Raw genomic sequence first — 27,702 nt, 5'->3', positions numbered from 1 at the left:
GCGGTACTCAGCCCAAAGCTTCCCTCTGACGTGAACCACCCAGGCGGAAACAGGAAACTGTGTCAGAGGGGAAGTTTTAGGCTGAGCAATGCTTGACGTTGTCATACGTTCGGATTCCAAAGCAGTGTTTGGATTCCGGGGTAAAATTTAATTAAAAAAATAGTTTGGATTCCAAGTTGTTCGAGTTCTGGGGCTTTCAGATTCCGAGGTACCACTGTTTATTGAATGACATCATAAACACATGCAAAAGCAGTCAATTTTGCACACAATAGCAGAGAAGAGAGAATTGGCCCCAGAGAAATCTTTCTTATTCTTAGGACGTTTCAAATATGCATAATTAATTTCTTGTCTTCTTAGTGTGTATCTTACTCTCTTGGAATCTTTTACTCATTTGGGATCTTCTCAGGTACTTGTGACCTGGATTGGCCACTTGGAAACAGAATACTGGGCTTGATGGACCTTCGGTCTGTCCCAATATTGGCAACTTTTAAGTTCTTATGTTTATTGTTTACTGGATATCTACTTCTCTAACCCAATGGATGTACTTCCTTAGGTAAAGCCGCAGGCGAAATTTTCAAAAACAATGCTGTATTGTCTAACCCGGTTGCTGGTTTGGTGATTGGAGTTCTAGTGACAGTCTTGGTGCAAAGCTCCAGCACGTCAACATCAATCGTTGTCAGCATGGTATCCGCAAGATGTAAGAAAACTCATTATTTGGTTTTAGTATAGTGATAAATTTTTTTTGTTAGTGTTTAGCATGCGCGTAGATTTAGCACGCACTAAAACAGCTAACGCATCTTTATAAAAGGAGCCCAAAGTTCCCTTTAAATCTGCCCACAGAATTATGCTTGAGAAAAAGTAAATTGAATTTGTACTATTTTTTTATAAATCTGATCAGTCATGGCAAGGGTTGGCAATTGGAACACAGGGTGAAAAATCCAATCATGCCTGTTATTAAATATTATTACTGGGATAGCTCTCTGTCTCCTGAACACAGACGCTGTGAATAAAATAAAATTCTGGTAAAAAAAAAAAAAAAAAATTCTAAAGTATTTCTCAGCATCAGTGTAACACTGAAACCAGAGCTGAGTTTGGGTTTTTAATAGAAAATAAAGCTGTACGCTTTGGTGGAATTCATTATGTCACATTTTCAAAATGGAAAGAATATTAGCCATTCAGAAAGGATGTTTAAAAAAGTTTGATGATGTTTGGGAGCCATTAACTAAATATTGTATGATTTGATTATAATATAATTATTTTCCCCTTTTACTTATTAAAATATAGGGTGGGAGGGAGAGTGGGATTAGTTTGAATGATATTTATATTTATAATGAAAGGTGAGAGGGTATTTATTATGACTTTAATTTTTGTCAGAAATAGTAAGTGATAATAAAGTATATATGATTGTATTTTGTTACACTTGTGGAAAGTTTAAAAATGAATAAAGAATTAAAAAAAGAAAAGAAAGCTGTAGAGAAATGGATCATTATCAGTGAGTGCAAGTGTATTCTCATTGACAGCATTCGCTGTCTGTGGCAGGCATTTCCAGTCAGTGTTCCACAATTCCTCAGAGTTCTGATTCTATGTTCTTGGCTCTTCTCTATGTCCTGCTTTACAGTGCTGACGGTCAGAACAGCTATTCCTATTATTATGGGAGCCAATATTGGAACCTCTGTCACCAACACAATTGTAGCTCTGATGCAGTCCGGAGACCGGAACGAGTTCAGAAGGTACAGTCAATGTCGCTTGTAATTTTAGCCCCAATGGAAAATGAAATGTTAGAACTGAGTGGCCTGATTGCCTGAGGTTTAATCATAGCCATTTGGTCTAAGAACTGCAATTACGCAGGCATGGCATCTTACTGGTCTCCTCATCCAAGCAAGAGTAGTGCCATTGTGGAAGTCAGACTTTTAAAGTTTTAGCGACAGCTGTATATGCATTTGCAAGCAAGAAGATGTTCACTACCTTTCTACTTGTGTAGAGATGGAACAAAGCCTTTGTCTGTACCACAAACAGGTCCTTAATCCGTAAAAATGATTAAATGAGAAGACATGAAGGTATAGTGATAAGGAAAGACACCTTTCTTAGCCACTGTAGAATGTGTTTCATGAACTGAGAGTAGAATGCTCCCAGAATAGATGCCTAATTTAAAATATTAGATTTTAAATATTGTGAATAATTGGAGGATTACCAAGGAATAATGCTAGTTGTTATATGCAGTATACAAGGGGCCGCTGAAAAGTACTCATCCCAACCAACAAAGTTGGCGCAGTCTCCATTGAGGGCTATACACTTAGTTCAATGATTTTCCACCTTTTTCATTCCATATTTTTCCAACGGAATGAAAAAAAGTAGAAAAATCACTGAATTACGTATATAGCTCACAATGGAGACTGCCCCAACTTTGTTGGTTGGGCTGCCAACGTTTCAGTGGCCCCTCATAGATAATACATTCGTTATTTGTTTCTGTAGAAATATGAATCAACTAACAAGTTATAAGTGACCTTGGAAAGATACTTCCAGCTTGGTTGCAGCCAGGGCTGGGATCCTGCTCCATGAGCTTTCACTTGCAGCTACTCAGAGATCCTTCTTCTGTTTTATATCCCCTGTGCCACCGGCACACATAGGGCTCCTTTTACTAAGCTGCGCTAGCGGTTTTAGCGCGTGCTAAATTGCCACGCAAGCTAGACGCTAATGCCACCATTGAGCTGGCGTTGGTTTTTACGCATAGCGCGAGGGTTAGCGTGCGTTAATTGGCAGCTTGCGCTAAAAACGCTAGCGAGCTTAGTAAAAGGAGCACTTAGTCTGCTCATTGAAGTGATGATCCTGAGCTGGGTGCCAGGTACCAGGGTTTCTTTCTGAATCCTGCAATCACGGGCACTTAATCCATCTAGCAGGTGCCATCCTGAAGCAATGATCATAATTCTTTCTGCAGCATTTCTAGCCCCAAATGACCCAGAGTCCAATGAGCTTACAAGTCACCTAAGTCACTGGGCCAGCCCAGGTGATACCTTCTTCTTATTTATTTTATTTAAAAACATTTATATCCCACATATCCAAAAATATATGTAGGTTACCAAAAAAATACGCAATCAAACAAATATATTCAAACTGTAAAATACTAGCACATCACACTTAAACTTTCTCAAAATAAACAATCTTACATGTTATTAAAACAACACAAAGAAAACCAAAAAAACTCTGTGGAGTGACGATGTTCCTAAATGGACTTTATTTGAAAGTGTCAAAGTTCCAAAGGTACACTGAAATCATCCACATAAGAGCCTTAAAGGACCTAGTCCGCTAGGGATACAGGACCCAACAAGGTCTGCGTTTCGACAAAAAGTCTTCTTCAAGGGTTCCTGGGGATCCTATAAAGGTGAATACATGGGAAACAATTGTGTGGTGAGCCGGAAGTGAGACACTGCTTGCATTTTGTCGAAACGCAGACCATGTTGGGTCCTGTATCCCTAGCGGACTAGGTCCTTTAAGGCTTTTATGTGGATGAATTTATTTTATGTGGATGATTTCAGTGTACCTTTGGAACTTTGACACTTTCAAATAAAGTCCATTTAGGAACATTGTCACTCCACAGAGTGTTTTTTGTTTTCTCGGGTTTTCTTCTTTGTGATTAAAAAAACACAAAACATAATCAAATTCTTCAAAAACATATAAACATTACAATAGTTTCTTTTATTCAGCCAATAGCTTGCGGTTCTAGGCGGATTACAAAAGAATGAGATTCTGGTCATATCCAGAAGATTACAGGGAAGCTATTGATTGGAACATTTATAGTCTGGTGACAGAGTGAGGTTATTGGTTGTATTAGGAGTTTGTCTTGATATATTTGTTGAATTACCTAGTTGTTTTAACAGTAATGGCAAAAAACCTGTCACAGATTTTGGAATGCCTTCTGAAAGAAGTAAGCCTTAAACACATACGAAAAAGTAAAAAAAAAAAGAAGAGATTTGACGAACATTATCTGGAAGGGCATTCCATAGTTGAGGATTCACCACAGCAAAAACCCTGGAATGACTAGCTGCCTTAACTATAGACCATATAGATGGCACAACCAACAATTGCTTAGATCGTGAACGCAGAGATTGTGATAGCACATATGTAACAAGTACAGTAGCCACTACTCTCAGTAAAGTTTGATGCAGAACCTTGTACACTAGTACCAAAATTATAAACTGAATCCTCCAAACCATTGGCAGCCAATGCAACTCAGCCAATAAAGGGGAAACATGTTCACTGCATGAGATGCCTCCAGTAACCCTTGACGCAACATTCTGGGCCCTTATAGATTTCTTTGGTAGTCCACATTAAAGGGCATTACAGTAATCTAAGGGCTCTTTTTACGAAGCCGCAGTAGCGGTTTAACGCGCGTAATAGCGTGCGCTAAACCACCGGATGCGCTAGCCGCTACCGCCTCCTCTTGAGCAGGCGGTAGTTTTTTGGCCAGCGCAGGGTGTAGCGCGTGATTAAAAGTCACTAACGCGGCTTCGTAAAAGGAGCCCTAAATGCAGTAGAACAAAACATTGCATAACTTGACAAAACTTAGCTTATGAAAGCAAACCCACAATTTCAATACTAGACGGGTCTTTAAAAAACATCATCCTTTTTTTTTTTGTTTTTTTAAATCTTTATTACATTTTCAGATCTTACAAAAAGTGCAGCATAACATACATGTCATAACCATAACAATTAAGCACTTATAAACATTCAGAATCAGTTCATCAATATCCATCGATACCCCCCTCCCTTCCCAACCATCAAAGAAAAGAGCAAGGAACCATATAAAGATATACCCACCCTCCTACCCCTGGATGTGCAAGTACTATATCAGCAAAAATAAAACTACAATTCTACAAAAGACGCCAATGGACCCACACTAATTTGAATATTTTTGTGTTCCCTGACAAATCAGCATTCATTTTTTCATATATATACACTAAACATAGATTTGCACACCAGAATGTGAAATTAAGGCGGTCCCAATTTTTCCAGTTACGCGTGATCAACTGCATAGCTGTACCCATCATAATTAAGAAGAGTCGGCCTTTAAATCTATCCAACGGGGGCTTAACATGTAGCACAGTTCTGCAAATCGCTACCTCATACGTCAGAGGGATCGCAGACTCCAAAATATTATTAATATGTCCCCAAATCGACTTCCTAAAACTCAGTATCATAGGACAATAAAACAGTAAATGATCCAGTGTTCCTATATCTAGATGACAGTGCCAGCATCTATTAGACCCAGAACTATCCAACTTATTCATCCTAACCGGGGTCCAAAAAGAACGGTGTAACAAAAAAACCCATGTTTGTCTCATAGATGCTGACGCTGTACATCTCATCCTCCAAGACCAAATACGTGGCCATCGAGATGCAGAAATATACTGCTTAATCTCAGTGCTTACCACTGATGCAATGTGACCTTGAAATTGTAAGCTTAACCTTGTAAATCTGTGACAAGTTTGTGAAAGATATTACCTACAGCTTGCTTATTTACTCTTATTTCACCACATTCAAATGAGCTAACATGACAATTACAATGCTTGCTGTAAATTTCTTTATAAAATTCACTGGCCACGATATGCAGACCGTGGGATGCAGCCCAGATGCCTCCCACAGTCTGTGGCAATCCCAGATATTCAATGCCACCAGCATTGAATATACTTGTCAGAGTTTGCCACCTTGAACTTAGCTGGTCAAGCCAAATTCAGTTAAGGCAAAGTGGTGAAAGAGAGACTTGCTTTTTAGGGAGATCTGTCTAACTGCTAACCTTAGCTAGCCAGCCACTGAATATTGGTAGTGACTGGCTATGTCGTGTGACAAAGCTGGTCACCAGCCAGTTTGGGAGCTGGATATTCAGCAGGAGATAATGTAGACAGATATTTCCCACAGAAAATTGGCAGATAATTAGCTAAATGGTACTTAGCTGGTTGGGAGTTGTTCCCAACTAAATACCGCTGAATATCAAAGGGATTGTGGATCTTGTATAATTCTAAAAGCTGTGCCCCTTAACTATATTAAAGTCTCTAAACTAACTTGAGCTGTAGTTTCTCTGTTAAAACGTGTTAACTGCAAATGTTAACCAAAGAAACTATAAAACCTCTATGGTAAATGCAGCACAAATCTCCCTCCCTCCAGCTTCCAAAGCATCAGCGGCAGCCATAAATCTTCCTTCCTCCTTCCAGCTCCTGAAGCAGCAGCGGCAGCCAGTCCTGACAATACCCCCCTCCCTCTAGCCCCCGAAGCAGTAGGCAGCTGGTCCTGACAACCCCTCCTCCCTCCATTACTTATCTGAAGCAATAGCGGTAGCCAGTGAGAAGAGGCAGTGCCATAAACAGGCTGTTTCCATCTTGCCCCGGCAGGGCCTTTTCTCTGCTGCATCACTTCCAATGTAGCAGAGGAAAGGCCCTGCTGGAGCTAAATGGAAACAGCCTGTTTATGGCACTTCCTCTGCTCACCGGCTGCCGCTACTGCTTTGGGTAAGTGAGGGAGGGAGGGGAGTTGTCAGGACTGGCTGCCGCTGCTGCTTTGGGGGCTTGAGGAAGGTAGGGAGGGAGATTTGTGGCTGCTGCTGATGCTTCGGGAGAGCCGCAGGTAAGTAAGGGAGGCCAGACCCACCCTGAGGGAAGGAGGAAGGAACATGGATACTGGTCCTGCAAGGTGAAGGGATGGGGAGATGGATGGATGCTGGACCCATAAGTGGGGGAGAAGGGGGTGAGAGAATGTAGGAGAGAAGTGAGGGAGCAAAAGTGACCCAGAAAGAAGGGAAGAACAGATGTTGGACCTACAAGGGGGGGTGGGGGATGATAGAATGAGGTGGGAAAGGAGACAAAACTATTTTTACAGTAACTCTCAAGCAATCAGAAACTACAATTATCCTGCATCCACCAATCTCTATGGATGCTGGATAACAGAGTTTACTGTGCCTTGGTTCTTAACCTTTTCAGAAGTGGATATCTGTCACTGACAAAATGATGCTAATGACTGTATATCAAACTCCTAATTCACTAATGCTATTATTATGTTAATGAATCAATAAACATACTTGTGGATGGCAATTTGTATAATGAAGTAACTCTGATATTTATGAGGGTGATTACAGTTGGGACTAAAGAGAATGTTGATGTGGAGAAAATAACTGCCTCACAATGAAGACAAGAAGAGAGACAGATATTGTATTTATTTTTAATCTGTTTTGCAGGGCTTTTGCTGGTGCCACAGTCCATGATTTCTTTAATTGGATTGCAGTGGTGATACTGTTGCCCATTGAGGTAGCCACTGGCTATCTTTACTACCTCACAGATGCAATAATTAAATCCTTTAACATCGAGGGTGGTGAAGATACTCCTGACTTATTGAAAGTCATCACGGATCCCTTAACTAAACTAATTGTTCAGGTAGGGACTTCAAGTATTCCTATACTGTTATTTTTCTGACATTATTTCCCTTTATTGCTTCTACTTATCATCTTTGTAGCAGATGAATAATGTACAAAGGAAACCAAAGATGTAACAATATAAGTGTTAGAATTATTGTCAGTTTTCCTTCGTGTGTCTCAGGTTGACAATCCTGCTGTCTTTTTCTAGTAGTAACAACAATATGGGAGGGGGTCTTAGGCGCCTGAGTCAGTCAGAGCCTTAGGCCCCTCTCCAGTGCATTCTGAGAAGGCCCACCATTTTGAAGAGGCGGGCCTGCCAGCCGTAGGGAGTAGACATCCCTCCAGCCGGCTTTCATGAAGAAGGTAGGGGGTGGGGGAGCATCAGGAGCATGGGTGGTTGTCAGGGGGTTAGGTTACAGTGGTGGCAGGAGGGAGTGGGCATCCCTCCTGTTGCCAGTGGGGGGGAGGGTGGCGGGGGGATGTGTAATGGTGGTGGCGGGAGGGAGTGGGCATCCCTCCTGCTAATCTTCGATTTGGGGGTCTCTTTTTTTCCTTTTAATTTGCAGGTGTATTCTCCACATGTGCTGATCGCTATCGCCAGCGACTCATCCCATGCAAATGTAGCAACCCTCTGCGATTCTCCGTGAACCTCATTTGCATGTGCAGTTTTGAGAAAATGACTTGACTTTTTCAAATCGTTACGTTTATGGCCACGGCATCAGCCCGTCAGATTTTAGCGCGAGTGTTAGAGAATCTGCTCCTGAGAACCACTGATCTTAGTTACATGTATGGTTGCCAAACAAGTGAGAAGATAGAGGTCTACAGTACATAAGGAAAGATATATCTACTATACCGGGGGTCGGCAACCTGCGGCTCCAGAGCCGCATGCGGCTCTTTTCCACCTTTGCCGCGGCTCCGGTAGTGTGTCACGCAGGCATGCAGCTTACAAGTCCGGTCGCGGCGGGAAATAGCCATGCTGAGCAGTGAGCTCAGCACGTACACAGATGAAAGCATTGCTTGCTGATTGGTCCGGCGGCCCCACCGTGCCGCCGGACCAATCAGCAAGCAAGGCTTTCATCTGTGTACGTGCTGAGCTCACTGCTCAGCATGGCTATTTCCCGCCGCGACCGGACTTGTAAGCTGCATGCCTGCATCGCCAGAATTTAGGTAGGCTGTTTTCATCCCCGTGGGAGTCCCGTGGGCCAGGGGGTGTCCCCGTGGGAGTCCCGTGGGCCAGGGGGAACAGGGAGACAGAAAGAAAAAGTTGGGGGAGAGAATGAGGTCTGGAGGAGAGGAAACATACAGGAGGCTGAAAGAAAGGAAGATATAGTGAGATGGACACAAAGAAGGGTGATGCTGGAAAATAGGTGGAATGGTAATTCTGACAAACACAGAAGGGAAATGCTGGATCAAGGAGAGATGGGGCTCAGGCTGGATGGAATGAGGAGAAATGCCTTGTTGGCCCGGAACTTCCTCTCCTACATCAGAATTGACGTCAGGGAGCAGAATGCTGGTCAGCGCGACGCTTCTGCAGGGAAAGCTTGGGATGGCGGTGGCTTGGGGGCTATTCCCCGATGGCGGTGGCAGCAAACCGAGTGGCTTGGGGGAGGGCACGGAGAAAGAAAGAAAGGGGGCAGACAGAGACAGAAAGAAAAAGTTGGGGGAGAGAATGAGGTCTGGAGGAGAGGAAACATACAGGAGGCTGAAAGAAAGGAAGAAAGATTGGATGCACAGTCAGAAGAAGAAAGTGCAACCAGAGACTCATGAAATCACCAAACAGCAAAGGTAGGAAAAATGATTTTATTTTCAATTTAGTGATCCTGTATATAGCATTAAGATAAGAAACAATATATGCAGTGTTAGATTTGTTTTATAATGGTTTTGCGGCTCCAAGTTTTTTTTCTTTTTGAAAACGGGTCCAAGTGGCTCTTTATGTCTTAAAGGTTGCAGACCCCTGTACTATACAAAAGAGTGATGTTACAAATCATTGGCGAGAACTCTCCTGTAGCATTAGGCCCATATCTGTAGGTCATGTTGCCAGAATAATATAGGCAAACTTCAGTGTAAAGGCAGACCAAAGTAAGAGTTCCCAAAGTGGTCTGGAGTCTACATCATAATTATGGTAGGTGACTCTTAAGAACATAAGCATACATGCCGTGAAAAAGAATAAGAAAAGCAGGACTGGCAAGACTTGCAGTCACCTAGGGCAGCAGCTTCTGAGGGGCGACGAAGAGCAGCTGGAATCAAAGCACAGCAACAGATCCTGACAGCCACACCAACTCAAAGAGCCATTAGAGTTATTTTTACCTGCAGCAACGGGTAGCCAATTTTTAAATAACAACCCTAGTAAATGACTTTTGTTAGGATGTCCAGTTATGGGGTTTTTATAGGATTGCTATGGGAAGATTAAGATTATTGAATTTAGTTATCAAAATCTTGGGAGGGGGGCAGAGGGGTGGAAGGGCTAGAGGCTGAAAATTAATTGGGGGAGGGTGTGAGGCTGAAGGTTTACCTAGGACACCCAACACTTTTGCACTGATGATGAAGAAGAGAGAAAGATGACAGAAACATTTAACAGCTATAAAATATGATGAATTCATAAGAGGCAAAAACCTTTTATGCTAAAAGGCATATTGAAGATGACGTGAAACTGGAAGAGGAAAGATTCAGGATGAACATAAGAAAGTGTTTCTTTACAGAAAGAGTAATATAGGCATAGGAGAGTCTTCCAATGGAAGTGTTGGAAATAAAACATACCATCATTACAGAGTGCAGAGGGGAAGGGAGGGGAAGGCAGAGATCAAGCAGGTAGGGAAAAGGGGCAGACCAGATAGTTATTGTGGTCTTTATGTGCTATTGTACTCTGTGAATTCCTGTTTCCCCAAGTGAATGATTGACTCTGATTTACTTAGGTAACTGGAGTTGCTTAGGGTGCTCCTTTGGGTGAACTTTGGAATAAGAACCCTTAAGCTGAACCTGGGTGAAGGTCAGTGGATGCAGGAGGGAGGGATGGAAATTAATGCTATAGAAGTACGGATTGGGGGAGACCGTTATGGTACATTGAAGGTGGGGAAGAAGGGATCTTTACCTGAAACAGATTCCTTTGTTAAATATGGGGGAATTAGGTGTTTTAAAGATTGGGTTGATAAATGCAAGATCTGTATGAAATAAGATAGTTGTTATAGCTGATGTATTAGAAGTGTGTGGCACAGTGGCTAGACCTACAGCCTTATCACCCTGAGGTTGTGGGTTCAAATACCGCTCCTTGTGACCTTGGGCAAGTCACTTAATCCCCCATTGCCCCAGGTACATTAGGTAGAGTGTGAGCCTACAAGGACAGATAGGGAAATATGTTTGAGTACCTGAATGTAAACCACTTAGGCTACAAGTATTTTTAGAATTTATTTTTAGTATTTATATACATTTAGTATATAAATACTAAAAATAAAGAAAGAAAATTATGATTTTTTTGTGTGTGACAGAGTCCTGGTTATTAAAATCAGATACAGTGATTGTGCGACAATGTTGCCCTGTGGGGTTTAAATGGGAATGGACCAGTTGGAATTATCGGAGGGGAGGAGGGTTGTGTGATTTTTTATCATGAGGGACTGAAGTTATAAACAATGTGTGCTGAAATTAAGGACTTTGGGGGAAATGTTAATGGTTGCAGGACGGAATTTGAATCTGTGCTTAGTCTATAGCCCTCCAGGTACTATGGTAAATTACTATTCTTCGTTTATAGAATTTATTCTGAATCTGCCTATTGATCTAGAAGATTTATGTGTATTAGGGGATTTTAATATTCCTATGATGTGTGATGATAAGTTTGGAGAACAGGATATCGTGTTATGTCAGGCCCTAGAGGCATGTCTTTTTAGGCAAATGGTGAATTTTAGACCGAGATAAAAGTACCAGCTAAGAGAACCACTCCAAGGGCATGTGGGCCTCTACCTGGGATGGGCTGGCTATGCTTCACCACCAACATACTGTAACAGTAATTCCCTTTCCCTTCCCTATATCCCTCCCTCCCATACCATCCCTGTTCCCACAATATAATAACAAGATGGTTATGCACACCATTAAAAAAAACAGTGTATCTTGGGCAGAAAACCGCCAAAAAATAAAGCATAGCAAAATAAAAATTAAAAAAAATTAAGGGGTGGAAACATCCACAGGGCCCAGTCAGCACCTGTATTCAGCAGCAGAGTGCCGGGTAGCTGGTCTCAAAAAACTCATCATATCCAGATATTGGGCTCCTTTTATGAAGGCACGTTAGGACCTTAACGTGTGGAATAGTGCGTGCTAAAATGCCGCGCGCCCTACCCACTACCGCCTCCTCATGAGCAGATGGTAGTTTTTTGGCAAGTGCGCGCTAATCTAGTGCATGCGCTAAAAACGCTAGCGCACCTTTGTAAAAGGAACCCATAGTCCCAACCTTAACAAGCTGCAATCAAGGATGAAGACCAAATCGAACTAGGATAACACGTCAGAAAGTCCATGATTTGTCCACAACGGAGTATTCAGCCCTTTCCTGGCTGCTGAAAGGAGGCAAGTTGAGCTGTAGAAAGCTGCCTAGTAAGGCGGCCCTTTCCTATGGAAACATATTGCCATTTAGAACGAGGTTGTAGAAGGCCTCTAGATGGAATCTGAGCTTGGGTTGTAAGAGCTCCCCTATCCAAAGGGGTTTGCATCTCCGGAAAAAGTTCCTCTGCTTCCTGCATCGTGTGCAGGTTTTGTAACTTATTGTCCAGGTATAAGATCAATGTGTTGTGGAGGGGGGTAGAGTATGTGAAGAGGAAATTGACTAAGTGCATGGAGAAGATAACAACTTGGATGCACAAAAATAAACTAGTGTTGAATTTGTGGAAGATGGGAATGATAAACAATTGTTGAACATAGGAGAATTACAGCTCCAAGATGTGAAATTTCCAATTTGATCACATATGAGAATGTTAGGAGTGGACTTGGATGCAAAGCTCATCATGCAGACACAGGTTTTACAGGTTATTAAGGGAGCCTTTTTTTAATTGCAAATATTTTCTACAGTAGGGGTGTCCAACCTTTTGGCTCCCCTGGGTCGCATTGGTCGAAAAAAATGTTTCTTGGGCCGCACAAATGCTGTAGCAAGACAGAGGAGGGAGCCGGCAAGATGGTAAACACCCGGGGGCAGCAGAGGAAAACATTGCATTGCCCTCGACTGGGGCCGCACAAAATACTTCACGGGGCCGCATGAAGCCCTTGGGCCGCAGATTGGACACTCCTGGTCTACAGTAAAATCTTTGATGTCAATCTCTGATTTTCGAATGGTGGTACAGAGCCTGGTAATTTCAAAATTGGATTTCTGTAATTCGTTGTTGACAGGTATTGTGAATAAAGTATTGTGAATAAGGTACTGTAGGTTGTGCAAAATACAGCAGCCAGAATGATCAAAGGAGTAGCTCGGCATGAACATATTACACCGGTACTGAAACATCTGCATTGGTTGCCAATTCAGTCGAGGACTGCATACAAAATTCTGACAATTGTCCTTCAGGTTATTTATGGGGTGGTACCTTGGTATCTTGCACAGACTTTGAGATGATATATGCCTTCAAGGTCATTGAGGTCATAGTCGCAATGAGATTATCAATTGAGGCACTTGTTGAAACACATTACAAGAGAAAGCAAGCAACAGCTATTTCAGTTGCAGGCCCACCTTTGTGGAATGGATTGCCAGGTTATTTGAGATTGTATAAAAACCTGAGGTCTTTTATATAAACAATTGAAAACTTATTTATTTGTACAAGTTTTTTTATTAGAATGGTACTGCTTTTAAGTATATTTTTCAAGTTTCAAGTTTTATTTAAAATTTGATGACTCGTTTAATCTTAATACAAAACAATGAACAAAACTAAAAAAAAATAATACATCACCAAATTTGGGGAGATAGCATTAATAACATGGACAAATCACCAAACATAAACAGAACCGAAAGGGAAGTGGGGGAGGAAATACAATATATGATAGTAAATGAGACGAGTATGGATAAAACAATAGGGAGGGAAACAAGCAAACAAAAAATCTAGCTGGAATTAAAAAGTGTGATCTGACTCTAAAAAAAACTAGCAGTCAAAAGCATCTTTAAAAAGAAAGCATTTTAACTTGCTTGATATAGTATGAAGTTTGTAGGAAGAGGTTGAAGAGATAATGTTTTTCTTCTGTTATGAGTCTGTATGTACAGTACTCCCCCAAAGTTCACGGGGGTTCCGTTCCAGGAACCCCCGCGAATTTCAAAAAAAACGTGAATACGGTTTTTAGGCAGGGGAGTCAGGAGAGGGCAGCTGGAGAGGAAGGAGAGGGCAGCCGGAGCTGCTTTGACACGCAGTTCCTGATTGGTAAGGCCCAACTTTAGTACAGGAAGAAGCAGTCGGAGCATACAGCGAGTGATTTCCTTCACTCGCCGGCGCTCCGGCCGCCTTCTCCTGCCTCTCCAGCTGCCCTCTCCTGACTCCCCTGCCCGGTCATTCGCGGTCAGAAAATACCATGACTGACCAGGACCGCAAACTGCTGACCGCGAATTTGCAGGGGAGCACTGTAGTTGATTATGTCTGTTTTATTGTAATCCAATTAGGCATTAAGCAGAAAAGAAATTTTTAAAATAAATAAATACAGATTTACCTATGTAGCTGTAGATGTACCTATGTAGCTATGGAGATTTAGGGCCCAATGTTCAGCATTATTTAGCCAGCTGGACCCGGCTCCCAGTTGACCCTTTACCCTTTTTAGGCAGGTCTATCTTTAGCTGCTAGGACTTGTAGCTGGCCAGTCAATATGATTAATCAGTCTTCACCTAATCTAGAGATTTATTTGTCCTGATTCTTAGCCTAGTCAGGGGTGACTCTCATCATCCAGTTTAGCCATCTTTTAGTATTTAGTAAATCACATTAAGATGCCATATTATAACCCTGTGTGGGTGTCAGTAACCCAAGGAAGGCAAATAATGAGTAATTACTGTGAATTTTATTATAAAATGTAGTCATGGGCCGCAAATTTATAATCCAACTATTTTTTACAGCATTGTAAAAGATTAGTGGTTCTTGGAAGTGCTCACTTAAAATGGTGTAATGTCCTCAGTTTTAGAACTTATCAACTGTAATTATTAAAGCTATGATGTAATTCTGGAGATCATCTGCTGGGAGGGAAGGTGCCATCTGATCCTAGGGGAAAGGAGATGGGAGCATCATGATTCACTCTGGCTTACCATTCTGTGAATGCAATCAGTGACTTAAATGGATTGTTGAAAACAATCAGGAGAGTGTGTCTCGGTAACTCCCCAATATTTTTACTAGTGTTCTTTATGAAACTGCAGTCGTAGCAAAACTGATTCAAGGTGATTTTATGCAAAAAAGATTTCTTCATATTTCCTGTCATGCAGGCACATGTCTAGAATAAATGAGAGGAAAAATCATCTTGGAAACAAGCCATAATTATAGCTTGGGTAATCCCTTTCTTGTTTGCTTTTCTTAGCTGGATAAAAATGTAATATCTGACATTGCGCTGGGAGATGAAGCAGCAGAAAACAAGAGCCTAATAAAGTCCTGGTGCTCTGGCAAAACAGTGGTAGGCATGGGTTGTTTTTTTTTTCTCCTTTTCTTAACTAAAATGTATCTATAGTAGACTTTGCAAAGCTAGTAAGGAGAGGTGGTGACCCCCTGTGCTCCCCGTGCCCTCCTCACCGTGCCCCCACTCCTTCCATGCTCCTCACTCCTTCCTGCCCCCCCCCCCATTCCACACACTCCCTCCCCCCTTTACCTCTAAATCTTCACCAGCACGAGTGGCTTCGGCAGCATGCTCCTCGCAACAGTGTTGGATTTCTCTCTGACGTCATTCCCTGCCCCATGGCTCCTGAAATCTTTCAAATTGGCATAGCAGCTAGCTCCTGAGGTAGATGAGAGAGTTTCACCGAAGAAGGGTTTTTAGTTTATTTTCTGTTTTTCAAAGGCTTTTTGGGGCTATGGGTACCTAGGAGCTTTTAACTGCATGCAAGGTCTCAGTTCCCGCCCCTTTAGTATGTCTTGAATTTTTGGTTTTCCAAGACATGAATACCAAAAAAGTGAATCTGTAGGAATTGACAGGAAGAATTCCACAATGAAAGCCCAATGCCAGGTGTTATTTTTCTAGCACATAACAAGAATGTAGAGCTCTATAGTTGAGTTCCTTTCTCTTCTCTTTTTCTTTTCCTTTCAGTCTTTCACACTCCCACCTTCCCGGAAGTGATTCAGAGGGGACCCAGGCTGGCATGAGCAACAGGCAGAAGTTGCTCGCGCTAGGGTCGATAATACAGAGGTTTGGGGTGGGTGGAAGGTATGGTGCGAGCGGGGCCCCCACCGACTCTGCGCCCGGGTTAGTCACTGCTCTGTAGAATTGTATCAGATGTGAAAATATGCTGACTGATTGCAAGTTATCTGTTTGCAAAGATCACAAACTTTCTGTGGTTGCGACACCCTTCTCAGGGCCAAAGAAAGTCTGCAAATACCCTTAAGGCACAGGCTGATGATATCTCTGTGGAGGGCATGCCCAGGTCACAACTCATAGTTTAAGAAGCCCTGTCCTATATATTCACAGGATGGGATTTACTTCAGTTCTGAATAAATTTCATGGGGGTAATTCTGTAAATTAGGCGCCATTTTCATCTCACGCATAAATTATTTTCCTTTCCAGTAATTAATCTCTAGGTTAATAAATTTTGCATGCCCTAATTTATGATGCACAAATGATCTAAGGGGGGAATTAATCAAGGAGGGCTAAACAATTTAGTGCAAGCTAAATGTTAAGGAGCCCGTTATATTTCTATGGGTGTCTTAGCGTTTAGCGCATGCTAAATCGTTAGCACCCCTTGATGATTTCCTCCCCCTAAATGTGAGTACATTCTTACTGAAAGTGCCTTGCTTGAGTAAAAGAAAAGGAATATTGAATATTATCAACTCTTCAGTGTTAGGTAAAGTGTTTAAGCACATTGTAGTAGGCTCTGCTGCCAGGTGGAGATTCTTTAAGCTATGCTGAGAGAACCTCGCCTTCCCAAATGCATATCCCAATTGATATATCGTAGTCCTCCTTAGTTGAAGCTGGTAGCACCACTCCTCAAATGTCTGTAGTTTCACCATCTTCAGGAAAGCCTAACGTGACCATTTATTTTTTTCCTCAAAACGGGGCAGGACCCCTCCCCCCCCGACCCTCCCCCAGATCTCCCCCCCAGGAACCCATTAAATATAGTGTAAAATATAAACAGCAGATATACATTCTCAAAACTGACACATTTTGATCACTAAATTGAAAATAAAATCATTTTTCCTACCTTTGTTGTCTGGTGATTTCATGAGTCTCTGGTTGTACTTCCTTCTGACTGTGCATCCTTTCTTTCTTTAATTTCTTTTTTTCTTTCTTTCTTTCTTTCTTTCTTTCTTTCTTTCTTTCTTTCTCTCTCCCTGCCCCCCTTTCCTTCTGTCTTTCTCTCTCCCTGCTCCCCAAAGCCGCCACCGCCACAGTCGATTTCTCCAAGCCACCGCCACCACAGCAACAGGCCAAGTGCGTGCACTGACTGCACAAGTCTTCCTCCCCCCCCTTCCTGACATCAATTGTGACATTGGAGAGGAAGTTCTGGGGCAGCCAGGCAGCGATTGGCTGGCCTGGAACATCCTCTCCATCAGAATTGACATCGGGGGGGGGGGGGGGGGAGTGGAAGGCTTGGTCAGTACCTGCATGCACCTGATCTGGTGCGGCATTGGGGGAGCAGGGAGAAATCCCAGGCTCCGCGATCACCTGTCCCGTTGTCCCCACACACAGCTTCGGGACGCTCTTTCTGAAAACAGGACATTTTGACATCCTGAAGCTGTGCATGGGGACAATGGGACAGGTGATCTAAAAATGAGATGGTCCCGTTCAAAACGGGACGTATGGTCACATCAGCAATGCGTAAAGAGGGTTTTTTTTTTCTTTTCTTTTTAAAATGTAGATTCTAGTGTGAAAATGCCTCCTCAAAAAATTTCATGAAAGAAATTAGAACATAAGAATAGCTTTACTGTGTCAGACCAATGGTCCATCTCCCCCAGTAGCCTGTTCTCATGGTGGCCAATCCAGGTCACTAGTACCTGACAAAAACCCAAAGAGTAGCAACAGTCCATGCTACTGATCCAGGGAAAGCAGTGGCTTCCCCCATGTCTGTCTCAATAACAGACTATGAACTTTTCCTCTAGGAAATTGTCCAAACCTTTCTTAAAACCAGCTATGCTATCCGCTCTAAGCACAACCTCTGGCAATGCATTTCAGAGCTTAACTATTCTTTGAGTGAAAAAATATCTCCTCCTATTGGTTTTAGAAGTATTTCCCTGTAACTTCATTGAGTGTCTCCTTGTCTTTGTAATTTTTGATGGGGTGAAAAATCGATCCACTTGTACCCGTTCTACTCTACTCAGGATTTGGTAGACCTTAATCATATCTCCCCTCAGCCGTCTCTTTTCCAAGCTGAAGAGCCCTAACCTCTTTAGGGCTAGATTCACTAAGCTGACCGATCGTGTCCTGACTGGTTTGCGACCAGTTTGCGACCCCGACCCGATTCACTAACCTGCCTCCCGATCCCATCTGCACCTGATCCGATCCGCCCATGCAAATGAGGGAAACCAACATACAAAGCAGGAAGGCAGCGATTCACTAAAAATAAAAGGGTTAGAGCTATGGTCTCAGCACCCTGAGGTTGTGGATTCAAACTCTGCCCTGCTCCTTGTGACCCTGGGCAAGTCACTTAATCCTCCACTATCCCAGGTACATTAGATAGACTGTGAGCTCGCTGAGACAGATAGGGAAAATGCTAGGGTACCTGAATATAAACCACCATGGGCTATAAATACTACAAATAAATGAATGAATATATTCATATAACTTAAATTCAGTGCATTTTCTTTATGCATATTAAAATAATTGGAATCAAAACCTCAAACCAAATAGACTAAGAAGGGACTAAAAGACAGTCATAGATGGTTACAGTCAAGCGCCCTACCTAGACCCAGGGATTTAAATCCTGGCTGGGTTAATTGGGCTCTAAGCCCCAGTAAAATCTGTGATTAGTCCTAATTTTCCCCTGCTCAGCCAGATCAGCTTCATATAATATTTATGTTCATCTACAGCAAAAAAAACCATCTTTGTAATCCCATTTAGTTAATTGGAGAATGTTGTTCAGTGAATACTGTGATTTTTTTCCTATCTTGCAGACACTGACAAATGTTACCATTACAAACTGTACAGCTCCTGACATCTGCTGGAAGGAAGAAAATGTGACAGATAAAGTACAATGTAAGTGTCCTAGCCACTATAATAAGCTGTTTTTCACTTGATCCTCTAGTGGAACTAGTTTGCCATATGTATTTAGCATCTATGTATTGCCATGAGGGCCAGCTTGGTTTAATTCCCTGCTCCTATTCCTTGGGCCAACAACAGGTTCTGGAAGTCCTTCAAAAGGCCATGATAGGGGAGGAGTCTCATCCATCCTTACAGACTGATAGCAGGAAGCAGCTTTCCATGCCTAGGGTTACCGGACGTCTGGATTTACCCGGATATGTTCTCTTTTTAGAAGGCATGTCCTTGCATCTGGATGGCTTTTCAAAACCTGGCACTTGGTCCGGGTTTTGAAAAGCAGATTGTGTTGGGAGGGGCAGGCTGAGGGGGACGGGGCTAGTGGTGATGATGGGGCGTGGCATGGGCATTGCAGGCCTGGGGGCGGGTCTATAGGCCCAGAATTTAGATGCTAAAATCTAGTAACCCTATCCATGCCCATTAGTAGGAGGTTCATTGCTGTAATGAAAAGGCTAGAGAAGAGGAGGGGAATGGGGTTAAAATTAGGATAAAACCTGAGTAGCTATTGGATGCCTCAGTCTCAAAATCTATCCCTCTTTATTCGCTACTGCCGCTTTCCTTGCTCCCTTCCCTTCTCTCCCACATTAATAGCAACTCCCATATGTAGCAGACCTTCGAGATTGGCAGAGCCGAGTGATACCCTGGGACCAGTACATTTATTAATTTATTAAAGTATTTATGGATTACTTATAGACTAAGTGGTTTACATTCAGGTACTCAAGTATTTCTCCCTATCTGTCCTGTTGGACTCACAATCTGACTAATGTACCTGGGGCAATGAAGTGTTAATGACTTGCCCAGGGTCACAAGGAGCAGTGCTGGGCTTGAACCTGCAACCTCAGGGTGCCGAGGCTGCAGCCCTAACCACTAGGCCACTCTATGACCCAAAATGCAATCTAATTCTCCCCAAACTTCTCTGTCATTGCACACTGACCCCAAATTCCGTATATGGCGCCAAAGGTTGTGCACCGACATCGGTGTATGTAGCAAATGTGCCCACAGAACACGATTAATTGGCCTAATCGGTGCCCATAATTGGCAATTAACACCTTGTAATTGATGCTAATTGGCTTTAATTAAAAGTTACAAGTACAACTTGGAAAGTGCAATTCTATAAAAAGTGTGCCCCAGTGCAGTGTGTGAATTTGAAAAGGAGGTATGGCAAGGAGCTGTTCGTGGTTAGATTGTGGATGTTCCTGAAAGGTATGTGCATTGTTATAGAATATGCCCGATCCATGCACAACTTAGGCATGTAGGCCTGGTTTTAGCTGGCCTAATTGGGTACGCCTAAGATATGCGATGCACACAGGCACTAAGCGTGATTCTATAAAAGGAATGTGTACCTTGTAGAATTGTGTTAAGTGCCATTCTAGTCCTTGCCAAATTTTTGGGTGTTATATGTAAAATCAGGCCCTGACTGTTAACTGTTAATAACTAGGTACAATCAGTGGCGTAACTAGCATATGTGACACCCGGGACCCATTATTTTTTGATTACCCCCATCTGTATGAAAAACATGATTTTTAGAAAAAATCCTTAATACAAGTTTATTTTGCAAAACAAACTTCCAGTCCCTGAACTGAAAATGACAAACCATAAACAGGAAGAAAAGGGTTGATAAAAAACAGGTTTTTAATTTTTAAATATATCACGGCACTCTGCCTAGTCTAATCAGCCTTATACATTCAATGGGAAAACAAAAAACCTAAGGAGGGCCTCCAAGAACACAGAGAAAAGGGTATAAAACCATGGAGAAGAGATACATATAATAAAAGGGAAAAACGCCTTATAAGCCGAGAACCACAGCAATAAAAAAACAAATACAAAATTCTCAACAGTACACAAGAAAACCCCATAATCAAAATAGACGACTTAGATGAATTACTAAAAAAAAAAAACCCACACAACTTCAGAAATGCAGGGTGAAAAAAATTAAATCCTCCTTATCCGGCCCTTCGTTGCAGTACTCACTCCCGGACGGAACATGCCCGAAACCTGCATGTGCCCTAGATCCAGAAGGCGGGAATAAACGAAAGAGAAAACATTCGGGTGCCCACATCGGCGAGATTGCCCGCAGTCAGGCTCCCACCGCCGACGAACGCCTTACTATCTCCCTGTTTATCTCAGCAAAGCACTGCGCTGCCTCTACCATATCTTTCTTGCCTAGCCATTGTGGGACCTTCCTGCATCTCGGTGCAGCTGCTGGCCCATTCCCTATGACATCACTTGTTCTGGAGTAGAGGCGGGACCTTGCTGCACATCCCCATGGCTACCCCATGTTCCGGAACAAGTACATCGGTGGGGGTGGACTGGCAGCCAGCTGAGGTGCAGGTTCCGTGGCATAGTAGGGCAGGAGGTTCCAGACCCAGCCGGCTGTGCACCCCCCTAGAGCGTGCACCTGGGGAGGTCCTCCCCCCGCCCTTGCAATAAAAATGGGTGCAATAAAAAAAAAACTTGAAAAAAATGGCATCAACATTTTTTGACTGCTCATCCTTACTTTCCAAGTTTCCTTCTCAAACTCAAGCATCTTTCACAGGTTGAATAGTTGTAACAAGCCTTATTTTTATGGTACCTTTATTCCTCTTGTGTGGCAGTATACAAATTTTTATTAAACTTGAAACTTGTTTGGTTAGTAACTTCTATCCTTTATCAGTTGCTTAAAGCACATGGACAAATGTATTCTCAGAGCAGTGTTCAAAGGACCATCATCCTTACAATTTCAAAAGATTGTCTATCTGTGTGGCTTTATGGCCTATTACTAACTTAGATCTGCACCTTCCGGAACCATCTGTTTTTTTAAATATAATGGCAGCAGCAGGTTGTGATGCCAGAAAGATTTCCTATGCTATATGATGTCATGGACTATTGTGCTGCCACTAGCATATAATAAATGCTCCAAGTAATAAGGAAGAACCCTCTGTAACAAAAGTAACTTACAGTTTGCATGGGAGTAAAATTCATGCAGAATATTAGGCATTGATTTCAACCCTTTAAGACTTATGGTTGGCAGGTCAACTGGTTGATGAACAGGACTATTCACTAAAGCAACCCATGGTAACATTAACTCAGGTCGCTCTGTTTTAGCATGGGTTAACACTTCATTGAATGCCACAGCCCTGTTATATTGAAAGGGGCCTATTTATGAATCTATGGTAAGATTAATGTTAGCTGCACTTACGTTAGCCCACAATACTGCAATTTAGTGACTAGCTCTGAAATGATTTGAATCATCTTGAGGAGAGCCAGTCTGCCCTATACTCTCCCTACAGACATGTGTATTGTACCTACTGCACTGCATCTTCACTCATATAGCCCAGTGTTTTTCAACCTTTTTACACCTATGGACCGGCAGAAATAAAAGAATTATTCTATGGACCGGCATCGGTCCGTGGACCGGCGGTTGAAGAACACCGGGCTAAGTCGTGGGCCAGACCCCGCCCATCTCTACTCAATCTCCACCCCAGGCCCCGCCCCCATAATAGTACTAATTGCACTTTGCGCGTCCCGTGCCTCATCTGGAAGCCTTCCCTCTGACATTGCAACATCAGAGAGAAGGCTTCCAGTTCAGGCGCAGGATGCTCGTAGGAGCCACTGCCCCGTGGCTTTGTGCACTGAATCAGTGAGGAAGAGGGAGCTGGCTCAAAGATAACACCGCATCGATCGCACCGTGGACTGGCGGTTGAAGAACACTGATTTGGGCTTGATGCACGTGCTGGCCCTGTGGACCGGCAGGAAATTTCTGTGGACCGGCACTGGTCCATGGACCGGTGGTTGAAGAACACTGGTATAGCCACACCTTCATGAATACTCTTTTAATGAAGTCTCTGGTCAATTCTCTTTTTTTTCTTAGGCCAGCATATATTTGCGAACACTACCCTTCCAGACCTAGCTGTCGGTCTCATCCTTCTGGCACTGTCTCTGCTGGTTCTCTGCACTTGTCTCATATTGATTGTCAAACTCCTGAACTCAATGTTGAAGGGACAAGTTGCTTCTGTTATTAAGAAGATCATCAATACTGGTACGGTAGTTATATACAAATTTTTTCACCTCAGTTTCATAAGTAGTTGCAAAGGCAGACATACCACCTGATTTGTATTGTTGTAGGACAGTGTGCCGCAAACTTTTTAAAGCCGCTGCACACAAAACGCGGGGCTGTGGCTAGAGAGCATCCGGAAGTGCTCGAACTTTGATGTGATGACATCATGCACATGTGTGATGTCATCACATAGACGTATGCACATGCACAGATGTGCTCCAGCTGCGACTCTATGACTCTTATTAGCGCCAGTGGTGGGGTTCTGGAGAGGGAGAGGTGCAGATAGCAGGAGAGGCACCAGCGCCAGCTGACTGCCTATAGGACTGTAAGCAGTTAGCCAGCGCCTCTCCCCCTTCGGGCGTCATGCAGCATACCTGGAATCTGCTGCAGCACACAGTTTACGCTGTTATAGGAGAATGTAAGAAAACTCATATTCAGGCTTACCACAAAGTGTGCTGTTTCATCGTTAGTTACCTTCGTCAATTTTTATTGTTCATTTTTACTGTATTTAATAGAATTTTGTCTGATGTTTTGCAGTATCATAATTTTATTGTGCCTACCTAATTAATTGTTTCTGCTTTCTTTTAGATTTCCCATTTCCTTTTACATGGGTAACAGGGTACCTGGCCATTTTAGTTGGCGCTGGAATGACTTTTATTGTTCAAAGCAGTTCTGTTTTTACATCTGCTATCACTCCACTTGTTGGTACGTTCCTGTACAATTCTAACAATGACTCTACACATTTTGAGAATAAAAGTACTAAATTCTAGTGCAAGTAGTAGATGGTTATTGGGCTTGTTCTTTTTAACATTTTTGTAAGAGATATTGCTGAAAGGCTGACTGGTGCGATTCGCCTCTTTGCAGATAATACCAAAATCTGCACTAGATTAGACACCCTTGATGGTATGGAAAACATGAGGAAGGACCTAGTGAAGCTTGAAATTTGGCAGCTAAGATTTAATGTTAAGAAGTGCAAGACCATGTATTTGGGCTGCAAAAACCTGAGGGAATGATACAGTTTGAGGGATGAAGAACGTTTGTACGTGAAAGAGAAGGGGGACTTGGATGTAATAGTATGTGATGTTAAGGTGGCAAACAGGTTGAAAAGGTGACAGTGAAAGCTAAAAGGATGCTAGGGTGCAGAGGGCGAGGAATGACCAGTAGGAAAAAGGAGGAATCGATGCCCCTGTATAAGACTCTGGTGAGATCTTATTTAGAATATTGTGTACAATTCTGGAAACCGCACTTTCAAAAAGATATAACTGGGATGGAGTCGGTCCAGTGGAAAGCAACTAAAATAATTGGTGGCCTATCTCATAAGGTGTACAGGGACAGACTTAAAGATCTCAATATGTATATTTTTAAGGAAATATGGAAGAGGGGAGATGTGATAGAAATGTTTAAATACCTATGTGGCATAAATACCCATAAGGCAATTCTCTTTCAACTGAAAGGAGACTCCAGAGTGAGAGGTCATAGAATGAGATTAAGAGGTGATAATCTCAGGAGTAATCTAAGAAAATACTTTTTTACAGAAAAGGTGGTAGATGCATGGAATAGTCTTCCAACAGAGGTGGCGGAGACAAAGACTGGCTGAATTCAAGAAAGCATGGAAAAAGCATGTGGGATCTCTTAGGGAGAGGAGGAGATAGTGGATGCTGCAGATGGGCAGACTGGATGGGCCATTTAGCCTGTATCTGCTGTCGTGTTTCTATGTTTCTAAGAAGATGCTACCTTTCAATTGGAATGAGTACATTTTTGACTAGCTTTCAGAGGTGAAAAGCTCCTTTCTTGGTTTTTTTCCAAAAGCTAGTCAAAAATTAGTCCAGTAAAAAGGGCATTGCCTTATTTTTCCATTGTTTGTTTTTATTTGTTAATCTTTAAAGTGGACTAACATGGCCAAAACATTACTGTACCCACATCACAAAAGATATTCCACCATTAAATTTGCTAGTTACAGGGATAGCTACCAAGGTGTCCTCGACAATAACACTCATTATTTGCCCCATTATTCAAAACCATAGCTGAGTGCTCCCAGGACAATTATTAAAGGGGCCAGTGCTCACAGTGGGAAGCTGCCCCTTACCCCCAACTTGTAGACACCCCCCCACACACACAAGTACTTTCCCCATCCACAAAGCTAATCCCCTCAAGAACTTCACTGGGCCAAGAAGACTCCCCCAAAGCACCTCCCCTTTCCCTCCACCCTTTCTTCCTAATTCCTGGTGTCTCCTTTTTTTGGAGTAGAAGTAATCCTTATTCACTCCTGCCCCTTCCAGTGCCAGGTACAAAATGGTACCATCAAACCCCTAGCGGTAGTCTTATGGTACTGCTGCCAATTAGTGACTGTGATAAAATAAGGTGTGGTAAAAGCCTGACTTTTATTACCACGCCTTAATAGCTACCTCCTTAGGTGTCATTGTTGTTAGCAGTTTCAATAGAAAGACCAGATAATAACTCTTAGAGGGGATTCCTTCAAGGTAGGGTTGAAGGACAAAACAGTAGAACTATGTGGTGAAGCCTATTCTGCCTATCCCCACTCTCTACCAGTAATTTGTGTCTAAAATTAAAAGCACTAAATTAATCAGAAAATATCTAAGTTCAGTTCTGATTTTTTTTTTCTCCCAGGCATTGGTGTTATAAGTATTGAGCGAGCTTATCCTCTTACATTGGGATCCAACATTGGTACAACCACCACAGCATTACTTGCTGCTCTAGCAAGTGACAGCGAAACTTTAGCAAACTCGCTGCAGGTGAGTTCTGTGTAACACTTTCAATATGATCATTAATTTACTATTGCTCTTGTAGAATTGATTTATCTTCTTCTAACATTGTGCTTGGCATAAGTGTAATCCAGCTTAATTTGTAAACTGAAGAGAAGGGGAATGTGGAGCCAGGGCAGGATCAATAGAAGAAAATGTTCTGTTTCAGGCTTACCCTTTCCCTTTTCTTTCCTACAAACTACCTGAAAGGGAGAGGCAGGGCAAAACAACCCTGCTATTTTCAGAGCCAGCCCAAGGATATCTGACAACCTAGACCAGGGGTCAACAACCTTTTTAAAGCAAAGAGCCATTTTATCCCAAATGTTTGACCCAAGACTTACAAAGAGCTACAATGGATAGATAAGGGGGATTGAGATATTCCTCCCCAAGGTCTATTTTCTCTCCTCCTTCTCCCCTCCAGTCCCTTGCACATCTCTGCACCATTCATCCCTCCACTGCCCCTCCCCCAACTCTCTCCCCTCACCAGGCCCTGACCCTTTGATCTCCCTCCCAACTCCATGATTTTCCCCTCCCTCAAAGGGCCTACCTAGGTCCTGGGTCCAGCAGGGGTGGGCGTGTCTTTAGCGTGGGAGCATGGCCCTCTCATAGCAGCTCAACCCCACAATGCCCCTCGCCCCCTCCACTCTGCCATGTATAGAGGTAGGCTCCCCCCGGAACTACTGAGATACCTGGTGGTCCAACAGGGGGTCTTTGTGGCTGGAGCACAGCCCTCTCGCTCCTGCCTTCTAAAATGGTTGCCATAACCTTTCATGGCTGCTCACAGCATTTCTTGTAATACCATGAGTTGCTGCGAGAGGTTACGGCAGCCATTTTAGAAGACAGCTGTGAGAAGGTAGGAGCAAGAGGGTCTCACTTCTACCATGAAGACCCCCACTGGTACTTTGGTAGATCTGGGGGGCCTATCTATACACGCGAGAAGAGCCGCATCCACATGGGAGAGGAGCCGATGTGGCTCGTAAAACGCAGGCTGCCGGCTGACCTAGAGCAACCTGAAGTTATGCCAGTGGCATACCTAGGGTATATGGCACCCGGGGCCCATCATTTTTTGACACCCCCCATGTAAAAAAATATTTTTTGTAATGACCATGAAACGGAATAAATGGTCAGAATAGAAACAGGCAGTGAAAATTTTCTTATATTCCAAACATAACATAACATAAATTATGTCTGAATTGTCATGACATCAGAAGTACATATGGAGTAGTTGCAGGTGATGCTTGGGACAGTTCTGATTGTGTTAGTTCGGTTTTATGTGTTTTTTGAATAGAAGGGTTTTTATTTCTTTTTGAAGGTTTTGCAGTCTGTGGTCGATGTCAATTGGTTGTAGAGTTGGGGGTCGAGTATTGCAGCTCGAATGGCTAGGAGGTTGTCGAACAGTTTTTTTCTTTTGACGTTTTTGGTTGGAGGGTGTGTGAATGATGCGTGAGTTCTCCTATGTCTGTTTGAAGTGGATTGAATTATTTAGCTGAAGAAATTAGTTACCCCCTCATCCCACACACATTAATTCTCTTCCATTTTTGTTCCCATTATAAAAAACACTGATAAGTTCCCAGAAAAAAAATACAGTGGTGCCTCACACAACGAACTTAATTGGTTCCAGGAGCAAGTTTGTTATGCGAAAAGTTCGTTATGTGAAACGCGTTTTCCCATAACAATACATGTTAAAAAAAATAATTCGTTCTGCAGCATAAAATATGCTAAGATGACATAAAAAAAGATAAATTTGTCAAAATGGTGAAAATGGTGGTCTTGCTGAGGCCAAACTCTTTGACGAGGTCACACTGTTTTACCCCACATTCACTCCTTCTAATTATTTCCCGTTTCATTTCAACAGAAATCACCTTCCTGCTTTTTTTAGAAGCCATGATATATAAAAAATATTGAGTTTATCTTAAAAGGACGACTGTATACAGTGAGAGAGGGCAGTTAAGCGCAGTGACTAACGACTGCCTGCAGTGCCTGCGCGGAAGGATGCAATACATCGGCAGCTCGGGCGACTTCGTTGTGTGAAACGAAGTTCGTTGTGTGAAACGAAGTTCGTTGTGTGAAACGAAGTTCGTTGTGTGAAGTTCGTTGTGTGAAACGAAGTTCGTTGTGTG

At 42.7% G+C, this 27,702-nt stretch overlaps 1 protein-coding gene across 2 annotated transcripts in view; it reads left to right on the top strand.

The window, feature by feature from the left end:
- SLC34A2 (solute carrier family 34 member 2) overlaps window positions 1-27,702 on the top strand; it is a 63,489-nt gene that overhangs the window by 24,733 nt on the left and 11,054 nt on the right. For both annotated transcript variants that reach the window (XM_033948158.1, XM_033948154.1), the window contains 8 exons: window positions 554-697; window positions 1,619-1,730; window positions 7,223-7,418; window positions 14,906-14,998; window positions 18,643-18,724; window positions 22,635-22,802; window positions 23,409-23,525; window positions 25,449-25,573. In XM_033948158.1, the coding sequence (XP_033804049.1) occupies window positions 554-697; window positions 1,619-1,730; window positions 7,223-7,418; window positions 14,906-14,998; window positions 18,643-18,724; window positions 22,635-22,802; window positions 23,409-23,525; window positions 25,449-25,573 (1,037 nt within the window). The remainder of the gene's footprint in view (window positions 1-553; window positions 698-1,618; window positions 1,731-7,222; window positions 7,419-14,905; window positions 14,999-18,642; window positions 18,725-22,634; window positions 22,803-23,408; window positions 23,526-25,448; window positions 25,574-27,702) is intronic.

The sequence above is a fragment of the Geotrypetes seraphini genome, chromosome 1, assembly GCF_902459505.1.
Source record: "Geotrypetes seraphini chromosome 1, aGeoSer1.1, whole genome shotgun sequence".
NCBI lineage: Eukaryota > Metazoa > Chordata > Amphibia > Gymnophiona > Dermophiidae > Geotrypetes > Geotrypetes seraphini.
Note: the sequence above shows the minus strand (reverse complement) of the source record. Positions and strands in the feature narration are given on the sequence as shown.